Source organism: Crotalus tigris, unplaced genomic scaffold, assembly GCF_016545835.1.
Source record: "Crotalus tigris isolate CLP2741 ecotype Arizona unplaced genomic scaffold, ASM1654583v1 scf7180000018525.42219311030:4301911, whole genome shotgun sequence".
Taxonomy (NCBI): domain Eukaryota; kingdom Metazoa; phylum Chordata; class Lepidosauria; order Squamata; family Viperidae; genus Crotalus; species Crotalus tigris.
This window is the reverse complement of record NW_024097057.1, coordinates 1,853,580-1,864,532: the sequence shown is the minus strand read 5'-3', so window position 1 is coordinate 1,864,532 and position 10,953 is coordinate 1,853,580. Positions and strand designations below refer to the sequence as shown.

The 10,953-nt window shown below is 45.2% G+C and overlaps 1 protein-coding gene and 1 non-coding gene across 3 annotated transcripts in view; both read left to right on the top strand.

Moving 5' to 3' along the window:
* Nucleotides 1-10,953, top strand: part of SF3B3 (splicing factor 3b subunit 3) — a 32,189-nt gene that overhangs the window by 195 nt on the left and 21,041 nt on the right. For both annotated transcript variants that reach the window (XM_039353581.1, XM_039353580.1), the window contains exons 2-11: nt 302-407; nt 1,074-1,400; nt 3,154-3,326; nt 4,225-4,366; nt 5,268-5,380; nt 5,991-6,128; nt 6,218-6,321; nt 6,548-6,713; nt 8,192-8,287; nt 8,702-8,774. In XM_039353581.1, the coding sequence (XP_039209515.1) occupies nt 338-407; nt 1,074-1,400; nt 3,154-3,326; nt 4,225-4,366; nt 5,268-5,380; nt 5,991-6,128; nt 6,218-6,321; nt 6,548-6,713; nt 8,192-8,287; nt 8,702-8,774 (1,402 nt within the window). In that variant the 5' untranslated portion in view covers nt 302-337. The remainder of the gene's footprint in view (nt 1-301; nt 408-1,073; nt 1,401-3,153; nt 3,327-4,224; nt 4,367-5,267; nt 5,381-5,990; nt 6,129-6,217; nt 6,322-6,547; nt 6,714-8,191; nt 8,288-8,701; nt 8,775-10,953) is intronic.
* On the top strand, nt 1,921-2,003 carry LOC120312737. The gene has a single exon (XR_005557949.1). It is a non-coding gene; the product is annotated as a small nucleolar RNA SNORD111 (small nucleolar RNA).

Genomic DNA, 10,953 nt, shown 5'->3' with positions numbered 1-10,953 from the left:
GTAGGTCCGGCGCTTTCCGCCGTGGGGCTGCGACGCGGGTGCCAGGCCGGGCGGCGGCCCCAAACGCCCTGCCCGTTGTCACGTTTGGCCCTGGCGTGGGATGAGCTGCGTTGTATGCGAGACCGCGCGGGTCTCTTTCTGTTCCATCTCGGGCCGGGCGCATTAACGCGCCAGGGAAGCGTTTTCTGCCCTCTTCCTTTTATTAACTGAGTCGCAATATTTTTATTGGACATTTGGGACTTGCAGATGTTCTGTGAAGCACCAAATACTTAGGGGATTCATTGTTTAACCCCTTTTCTAGCTGGTGGGCTGAAGGGAAGTGACATCAACCGGCACCATGTTCCTGTACAACTTAACTCTTCAACGGGCCACTGGCATCAGCTATGCCATCCACGGAAATTTTTCAGGTAATCTTCACTCTGATCGAAGGCTATATGCAGGGGTTAGCACTTTTTGTTTGTGTATAGTTCCAAAGGATAGAAAGCAAAAAACAGGTATGGCATAATGATACGAACTCTGACAACCTCCCCTAAGAAGGATGCCATTAGCTATCAACTAGAGTTAAAAACTGGGTTTGAATTGAGGCTTTTCAAATGCCACAAGCATGGTTAAAGAATTCCAAGTGGGGGGGGTAGGCACAACAGAAAAGCTCTGTTACCTGGCTCATATTCTCCTAAACGCCTCCTAAAGGCCTCTTAGTAGGCCGTAGTAGGTCTTTTCAAGATATTCTTACTAATTGAACAGATTCTGCCATGCTAGGGCAATGCCTAATGTATTTTGAGTTGTCTTTGGAAGCCTATTGGTAAACAAGACAGAAGAGGTGTTACGCTTCAATGGTAGGATGGATCCAAGAGTAGTTTCATTACTCCATTCTGAACCTGTTGTAAGTGCCAGGTCTTCTCCAAAGGCAACCCCAAGTAATGAGTATTACAATAACTTAGTAGGGGGTGATCAAGGCATGCATTTTCAATGCTGATACATCTTACTTTATGTAGACTTGCAACTGGTGCACCAAAGGTAACTGCAAAGATGTGGGGGGCTTTAATCATCCTGTGTTGCTAATCATTTTGCAGGTACTAAACAGCAAGAAATTGTTGTTTCCCGAGGGAAAATCTTGGAATTGCTTCGTCCTGATCCAAACACTGGAAAGGTTCATACCTTGTTGACAGTGGAAGTTTTTGGTATCATTCGCTCCCTCATGGCCTTCAGATTGACTGGTGGGACCAAGGATTACATCGTGGTGGGCAGCGATTCAGGCCGTATTGTCATCCTGGAGTACCAGCCTTCCAAAAACGTGTTTGAGAAAATTCATCAGGAAACCTTTGGCAAAAGTGGTTGCCGCAGAATTGTTCCTGGACAATACTTAGCTGTGGATCCTAAAGGGCGGGCTGTCATGATCAGTAAGTTGTATGTGAATGGCAGTTGGGGAGAATGGTTAAACAAATGTATTCCAAATGCAAATATTGGATGATACATACCATTCATGTCTGGTGTCCATATCTGTGTTATTGTGCTTATGTGTGGCAATGATTTGACTGTGAGTTGCATGTTTTTATGAATTTATGGTTTATGCTTTAGCATGTTGTCTGGCCTCAGCTGATGGTGGTTTATTCTGTAAGGCTTGTATTATATGAAAATGGCCAGTAAGGGTTTTGATCAGAGGCTTTAATGTTTTTGCTTGTGGGGCTTGCTTGGATTTTTGTAAAAGTATCAAAAACTCCATCATAATATTTGGGGGAATAGTAGATGGTGATTGCAGCCAGTCAGAATTCATGGATTTCACAGAAAGACATTTTTCCAAAATAACTGAACACAAAATCAAGATGAAGCTGACTTACAGAATGCAGAGTCACCACTTTCATTCAAATACTAGTGCTCACAAGGGCATTTTCTATGGAGTCAGATGAAATACGAGTAGTTTGGCCTGAAATGATGATTAGGAATTCATGTCTCTTCTCTGAAATAAGCTATGGAGATACTTGGATCCATTTCTGATCAGGTGTAATTAACTTGTTGGCTTTTAAACATACTTTGGTGACAAAAAATAGATTCAGTGTATGAAGGAACGCTGGCTTGAAAGAAAGACAGAGAGATGTATCCGGTGTGGCCAGGGCACAGTATTCTTCACGTTTCCCTAAATGACTTAGATGAGATGGAAGGGATGTTCAGCAGATGTGTAATCTCCAAAGTTAGGTGGGCATTGATGGCATCTCTGAAGACAAGTTCAAAGTTCTTTTTTTAGACTTGAACTTTTTTCAACAAAATGTCCAGTTGTAAGAAATGCTCCACTTAGATGGGAGAAGTCAAATGAGTAAGCATTAATAGTACCTGGCTCGTGAGAAAAATCTTGGTTCCTGGTAGACTATAGGTTAAGAATAAACCTGCAGGAATAAAGAACAGGAGGAAGAGCTGCTTCCAGAGAAAAATCTGTATTCAGAACAGAATATTAATCTGAGTAAGTGTCCCAGACAAGAAGCTCCCTAATTCTCATGAGAGGGGAGAGAGAGATTGTAAGCCTGGCCACGCTCCCCCCCCCGCCTTTGTTAAAGCTAGGGGCGAACTTGTCTGAGACACCTCCTCAGCCCAGATTTACTTTTGTCTGACCATTGTATTGTAGTGGTTTTTCTTCCTGTTCCTCAAAGTTATTCCTTCTGCCCAGTGTGCCACTTGTTCATAATAGCAGCAGTGATGGGTCTCTTGGCAAGGCACAAATAGAGTTAGCCTATGCACTAACCAGCTTTCATTCTTCCTCTGATATGACTACCTTTTCTTTCAGTGCCACATTAGCTTTGCTTCCTATATATATGTCTCTAATACAAATTTGTGGATTATTGAAACAGGTCAGCTTTAAGCCATATATTTACTGGACAAGATTTAGGTGGAAAACTAAACTGATTAATTTAAAGGAGCAGTCTGGGTGGTGATTGACTGGAAGACCCCCCAAGCCCCCTTCCAACTCTGTTATTCTGTATTCTAATCTATCATATTGGAAGGGCAAGGAGACCAACTGTGAGGTGGCAACTCTGAGCCCTGCCAGTTCAACTGGCCTGATAAGTCTTGAGAGGCTGAGCAGGACAAGCTCTGAGTGGCTTTGACCCTGAACCGGAGGGGTTCCCACCTTCCTTTTTCAGCACTTCCTCTTTTTGCCTGCAGGTGCCATTGAGAAGCAGAAGCTTGTGTACATTCTGAACAGAGACGCTGCTGCGCGGCTCACCATTTCTTCACCATTGGAAGCCCACAAGGCCAACACCTTGGTTTATCATGTGGTTGGAGTTGATGTTGGGTTTGAAAATCCAATGTTTGCTTGCCTGGAAATGGATTATGAGGTAGTATCTCTAAAATGATTTCTAAACTGTGTTAGGTCAGCTTGCTGTTGTGAAACTGCTGCTTTCCTAAGCTTGCAACACGAATGCGTTCTTCAGTACAAGGAATAAATGTACAAGAAGTGCTTATAGTGTGTGCAATTGCTAACACTGACTTTACTTTGAGGTTGGTGGGCATATGTATTTAGCTTGGGATTGTGGGGTGCTGGCATTGTCTTTGAAAGAGAATCTCTAAAACCCCAGTGCCTGTTTGGTGGTGACAGCTATTGGGAGGAGAGTGGGCAAAATGAAAATGGCAGTCTGGATCCATTTCCATGGATTCTATGATTCTGTGCTATCCATCTCTGCTGAGGCTATTCTTGACTTACAAACGGTCATTTAATAACTGATCAAAGCTACAGTGGCTGTGGAAAGGGTGTTTTATGTACCACAAGACACCTCTGGCCATTGTAAAGTGTAAAATGTCACACACACCCTGCTGTAATCCTTCAGCACACACAGTTGTGATAATGGGCCACATTAGATTGTTTCAGCAGGATGGAGAGCTAGCGGAGGGTGAGGCTTTCAGTGTAGCTACTGCTATTTATAACTGTTTCACACCTGAGTCAGAAGGGGCAGGTCTGAAACGGCAATTTCTAAGAAGCGGAGGAGCCCCTGCACTGGAGGAATCTGTCTGATCCGGCTTCTGAGCCTGTTTGGGCTGAAGTGGTGCAGCACAGATGGGGTCGCTCCCCTGGGCACACTTGCTCTAGATACGTTGAGTCAGCTCTGGACGGCTGGGCTTTGCAGAGACTTTTATGGAAGCTTTGCAGCACTAGACAAGTCCTTGTCACATTATACTTTTAAAAAGAATAAACTACTCAAATTTCACATGGGGCATAAATGGTATTGTTTTTCTTAGGAAGCTGACAATGACCCCACTGGTGAAGCTGCAGCAAACACCCAGCAGACCTTGACGTTTTATGAGTTAGACTTAGGTTTGAACCATGTGGTCAGGAAATACAGCGAACCATTGGAAGAACACGGCAATTTTCTTATAACAGGTACATCTTTTTCAGCCCTTGTAGGGAAAAGGCACATACATAGGATTCATAAACCTGGAGAAAGGTTTGTCTATGTTTTGTGCATGCGATAGAATCCTTAAATTTTTTTAGTGCTCTTTCATCCTCTAAGAAACAATTTCTGTATATTGATCTTCTACTCTGTAAACTTAAGCAATCAATCAGAAAAGACCTGGAAGGAATCTTGGAGGTCTTCTAGTCCAAACTCCTGCTCAAGCAGGAGACCCTATACCATTTCAGTTAGGTGGCTATCCATTAAAAACCTCCGGTGATAAAGCACCCACAACTTCTGACGTCAAGCTGTTCCCCTAGTTAATTGTCCTCACTGTTAGGAAGTTTCTCCTTAATTCCAGGTTGCTTCTCTCCTTGATTAGTTTCCATCCATTGTTTTTTGTCCTGCCTTCTGTTGCTTTGGAAAATAAGTTGACCCTCTCTTCTTGGTGGCAGCCCCTCGAATATCAGAAGACTATCATGTCACCCCTAATCCTTTTTTTCTCTAAACTCACCCTACCCAATTCCTGCAACCATTCTTCATATATATTTTTCTCCAGGCCCTTAATGATCTTAGTTGCTCTTCTTTGCACTTTTTTTTCAAAGTCTCAACAGCTGCTTCAGAAATTCTTTTTCCAGCTTCTGAATGCATCTTTTCCTTTTCACTTATACATTTCCTTGCTGTGGTTCTGATCGCCCCGTCCTTATCATTCACCTCATAATGATAGGTGAACACTGGAAGGGATGGGTATAGTCCTTTCAATGTTTACCATTCCATCCTTTTTGCAGAAGTTAAATAATGTTGCCAGAAAGGACATTTCCTTTTTATGTAAAGAAAAAAAAGTACAAACTTAGCTCCTTTTGTTCTTTAACATGGCCATGTTCTATATAGTCCCTGGAGGCTCCGATGGTCCGAGTGGGGTACTGATTTGCTCTGAAAACTACATTACCTACAAAAACTTTGGTGACCAGCCAGATATTCGATGTCCAATTCCCAGGAGGAGGGTACGTATCTTGTGATCTTTATTCTTCTGAAAAAAATATTTCATCAGTATCTAAAATAACCCATCCCAATGTATTCCCAGACCTCATTTCTGCAGTCCTTGGAGGAAAACGAGAATGGCAGGAAATAGCTAGGAAAGACCTACGGTCCCAGCCTAAGCCTTGAGTTAGTTATAAAGGTGTTTTTTTAAATAAAAGCTCCAGATTTCTCCCCAAACAAGGAAAAAAATAGAAAATCTTGGCATTGTTGACATCTGCCTTCTGAGTCTTTATCATGCTAACAGGTGTTGAATCCCTCAAGTCTCCCTGTAAGGATGAACAAGGCTGATAAAGAGAACATGGAAAGCTATCCGTGAAGCTGTCCGGGAAGAGAGCTGATCGGAGAGCGTTGTTGCGTAAAGCCTTTGTGGAGCCTGAAGGGATCACGTCTCTTTGGAACGGATAAGGGGCTCTTCGTCAAGGACAGTTCCTAGCCCTTTTTCCTCTAGTCAATTATAGGCTTTTCAGCAGAGATGCAGACAGAGGCTCTTTGGTGCTCTTAAACAGCTGGCTTTGGCCCTTCGAGGCCAGCCTTCGTACTTCGACCCCTAACCTGGTCCTCTTTATTTGACAGAATGACTTGGACGACCCTGAGAGAGGCATGATCTTTGTCTGCTCTGCTACCCACAAGACCAAGTCTATGTTTTTTTTCTTAGCTCAAACAGAGCAGGGTGATATTTTTAAAATCACCTTGGAGACTGATGAGGATATGGTAAGTCTGAGCACATGTAGTTCGAAAGAAAGAGAGACCTGAAACCACCAGGATTGTCTCATGCAGAAATGCTTTTTTGCTGGCTTCAGGTCACAGAAATTCGGCTGAAGTACTTCGATACTGTTCCTGTGGCTGCAGCCATGTGTGTGCTGAAGACGGGCTTCCTTTTTGTGGCTTCCGAGTTTGGAAACCAGTAAGTAAGATCTTCACTTTCCCTTTCAAAGCAAGAGGTGTGCCTGGAAGGGCTTCTGGTTGGCATCCAGCCCTGCCTTCTCCATATCTGGAGGTCATTCAGGCATGGAAAGGCAGTCTGCAGAGAAAGGCAATGCAGGAGCCTCGCTCTTTCGTCTTGTTGGACGCGAAGTTCCTTTGGTTGCCTGGCATAAGGCGGTGCCCCTCCTGTCCCTCTTCTGTCGCAGCTACCTCTACCAGATTGCCCACCTCGGAGATGATGACGATGAGCCCGAGTTCTCCTCTGCAATGCCTCTGGAGGAGGGGGACACCTTCTTCTTCCAGCCCCGGCCTCTTAAAAACCTGGTGTTGGTGGATGAGCTGGACAGTCTCTCTCCGATTTTGTCCTGCCAGGTAAGTTGCTCTTCCACATGGATCTTCGCTCACCCTAGCCTTCTGCAAGCGGGGGTGCTTTTGCGGGTGGTGCCAAGTTTGCTGTGGCAGGAGCTGGTAGGCCCCAGCGTAGATTAGGCGTGCAGAGCAGGCCAGCCTGTCTGCTGCTTTTGCTCCAGGGAAATTTGCACCTGGAGCTACTGCTCTGTTCCTCACTTGGGGAATCAAATGGTTTTCACATTCAAGATGAATAATTCCATATTTTATGTATTTCTGCCTGCCTGCTGCTGGCAGACCAGCCTTTTGTGTTAGGACTTGAGGGGTCCATAAGCTGTGTGACAGTTTAGCGTTGGTTTTTTTGTCATCAGTGTTCATTGTGACAATACCCAACTCCTCCCCTTCAGTATAATAGTAGTTTTAAACTTCACCATTAAAACAGTAAGATAGGAATCGCTACTTTCAGAGAAATTGTAGCAATATGACTGTTAAGGAACAGTTCCTTTCAGTTTATTCCCAGGATATTCTTGCAATAATTAGCCATTTTATTTGGCAAATAAAATTGATTATTTTCCACAATTTCAGAGAGACCCTCACTTTAGAGGGCAGGGGTTATAAAAGAAAAGGCACACTTCTGGGGTATGAGCAGATGGCACTGTTTAGTCAAAGGAATCCTACAAGATTTAGCTGGGTGGGCAGACACCATTTACTCCCGGCCTGTTCCAGAAAGCCCTCAGTTCCGAGGTGCATCTCTAGCACTCTTGCTCTAGAATGAAGCAAGAGGGGCCTTCTCAGTCACAGGGTCCACACATGAAGCATCCTCCCCAAGGACCCTGGGCTGGCACACATCCACTGATGCTCCTGGCCCTGGCAAAGAGATCCCTCTACTCCCAGGAACTCCTCTCCCCAAGTGCCCCCTCTGCAGTAGCAGAGTCACTTGAAGGATTGATTGCACACAGTCAGTCAAATTGTTCAGATTACATTTAACATTTTTGTCCGCTTATCAAGAGTGCTAGAGATGCACCTTGAAAACGAGGGCTTTCAGGAACGGGCCAGGAGTAAATGGGCATCAGTCTTGACTCTGACAAGGTTCAAGGTGCTTGTAAAATACTTTGGAAAAATGGTTGAGATATGAGAATAAAGAGAAAATCATTTTTATACCCATGGCCATGATGGCAGGAAACTTCCTTTGGCCTTCATTCAGGTGAGCGAGCAAAGTATAAAAAGCACTTCCTGACAGAAAGGGGCCCTTTGGCAAATGCTGTAATCTGCTTGAAGTCAGGATGCTCGGATTTGCCTGACAGATAAATGGCCTGGTGATTGTGATATTTTACAGTTAAGTCCTGCTGTTTGTTGCTCGTTTTACTGCTAAATTCTCCAGGTTTACATTCCAGTCACATCAGATGGTGACAGCCTTTGCCTTCCTGCTTTGAGAGAGAAGCAGAAGCAGACCTCAGAGGGTGTTTTGGTTTCTTATTACCGATTTTTGAATTTCTGTGTAGATTGCTGATCTTGCAAACGAAGATACCCCTCAGTTGTATGCGGCGTGCGGAAGGGGGCCTCGTTCGTCTCTGAGGGTCCTGAGGCACGGCCTTGAGGTAAGAAGCCTGAATGAGTGTGGAGCCCCATCTGAAAGCCTGAGCCCAAAGCTGAGAACGGTTCTTTGCTTCAGTGTGTGCTGATTGACCAAAGTGCTTTGTTTGTTTCCTCCATGTTTTTGTTAATGTGCTAGGCTGCGAATCACTGTTCCTGTAAAGGAGTAAAACGGGCCAATCCACCTTTCTCTTGTTAAGATGTTGGATAAAAATGCCTCTTCTCCCCCCCCCCAAAAAAAAGTCCTGAGATTTTTTTCCAGTTTTTTTTCCAAAGCTTTTTGTGTGTCTGGGATTTAATTGTATAGAAAGGAAGAAGGGCTTGTATCACCCCAATTCTGTTGTGTTTGCTATCAGCCTCCACGGCTACCTCATTTTCACAAATCTTCACATCTAAGCTGCTGTTCTGTATCTTGCTAGGTGTCTGAAATGGCAGTCTCGGAGTTGCCCGGTAATCCCAATGCCGTGTGGACAGTGAGGAGACACATTGAAGGTAGGAAGAGTTGTTGCGTGTGGAGAGAGCTGGGAAGGAGCCCGGCTCAGGTTGAGGCATCTAGGCTGGTGTAGCGTCCTAAGGACGTCCTAAGGCGAGATGCAACTCTTTCCCCAGCACTCTGCGTTGCAGCACAGCTTGCAGCCTTTTGAGTAGTCTGTGACTATTACAAGATTGGTAGGTCTAACCTGCGGCTCCTGGGGCGCCTGTGTCCTGGAGGCAGCATTATCTGTACCATGGGGGGTATTTGAGGGGCCCTCTTAGTCATTTTCCCTCCCTCCTCAGCTGCTTCTGTCCTTCCCTGCACTCCCTGGAATTGGCTCACGAGGCTCCTTTGGTGTGGATGGATGTCCTTGCTCTGCTTTTCTAGTTCCTGCAGATTGCTCTGGTGGCCGTGGCCTTTGTGGACTTTGCAGGTTTCTCCCTTGAGATGTTCTTGTAACACTCGTTACAGGGTCTTGGCTGATAATGAAGTGGTCAGGATAGGCATTGGGTGAATTTAGTTGTGTTCTGCAAGTAGCCTTACCAAATAATTTCTGGCCGAGCGTTTTACTTTTAGACAGAGATGGTGGTGACTTCCCAGCTTCCAGTGTTTGAAATGGATTCAGATCATTTTCCTCGTCCGATCTGGTTCCAGACCTCGCTTTAGTCATCCATTCATCTTGGCGATCAGTGCCAAGAATCAGAGCAGATTGGCCCAGACTGGGTCGTCTGTTAGAGGGGCAGCTCCAGAAAAAAAACTGTCGCCTCCTCTTATATACTGGGACTGGTTGTGTGCAAAATGTTTCATCTCAAAGCATTTTGAATGCCTCTAGTTGTGACCATAATATACCTCATAGCTTCCTCTTGTGCCCTCTTGCTATTTAAACGAAGCTGCTGGGGTGGCTTGCCTAGCAGGAGGAGATTGGGAAACCAGGTTCTTGACAAAGCCCAGTTCCGTCGTCCTCTTCTGCTGCAGTTCAAGGTGGTTGTTTAATGGGATATTAACCTGGGGTGTTCAGTCAATCAGAACTGAAAATCGCTTCAAACAAGACTGAAGGATTCCTGGTAGTTGCAAGTTAGATCAGACAATAGGTGGTTAAATTACATTGGATGGATTACACCCCCCCTAACATTTTAGTTTGGTGAGTTCCTAGAATCTGAATGTCCACCAGAGTTGGGGAATGGCCAGATTTTGTCTTCCTGGCTAGTGTTAGTACACCGAATGCAGATGCCAGATTTGACCAGTACGATGCAGGCCTTAATTGTTTGGGTTACTGTTTGGGTTACCGTAGCGTGTTTATATGGGGCTGTGTATGAGTGCATTTGGAACTTGAAGCTATACTGTGGGGTGCTGCCGTGGGATTGTTGATGGGGAACACGCGTCTCCCTTGAACAGCACTGTTTCTAGTTTTGGCAGGATGCAAGTTTGAACCAGGGTGGTGGAATGGCTCTCAGTGTGCTCTGCCTTCTGCTTTGCTGTCTGTGGAATTCTCTGGTGGGTTCCCTTGACAGGAACTTGCTATGAAAGGGGTGGGGGTTCAGCTAGCTCAGAGATGTTTTATGTTTCAAATAGTTCATTTAAGATGGTGTCAGACTCAGTGGTGATTCGGAGGGTGGAAAGATGTTTATTTGTGTATGCCTGGATGTTTTTGCAGTGTCACATGTAATGAGGCTGCACAAGTAATAGAATAAGCGTGTAGTAAATTTTTGAGAGGTTTGAGGATTGCTGGATGGTGACAGGCTGAGTTTACTGTTGATAGGTGGCATACAAACAACAAGGAACAGGGAAAAATCTATAATTCATACCGGCCTGCCCCATCAAGAGTTGGCACTGGACTGCTACTCTTATTGTTGTTTTCACTGCTTTCAGGAAATGTGAGAAGTGAGTTCCATTGCATACGCCTTCTAGATCCATTGGGGGAGTGCCGTTTAGTTGGTGCCCACCATTTCAGACTGAGTAGCTGCAGAACAAGGAAGAGCCAATTTAGGTTGCCAGGGGGGGGTACCTGAAGAAAAGCTGGTGGAAGCAGCTGGATAAACTGGACTGAAGAAGCATCATGCCCATTTCCAGGTCACTCACATGCTGACAACCTGATGAGACACATGGACCCTGTAGCGCCCCCCCCCGCGCCCCCCCCCGGCTCTCTGCCAGGGTTTTCCAGACAGATGCAGAGGTAGGCAGCCAGGACACACAGCC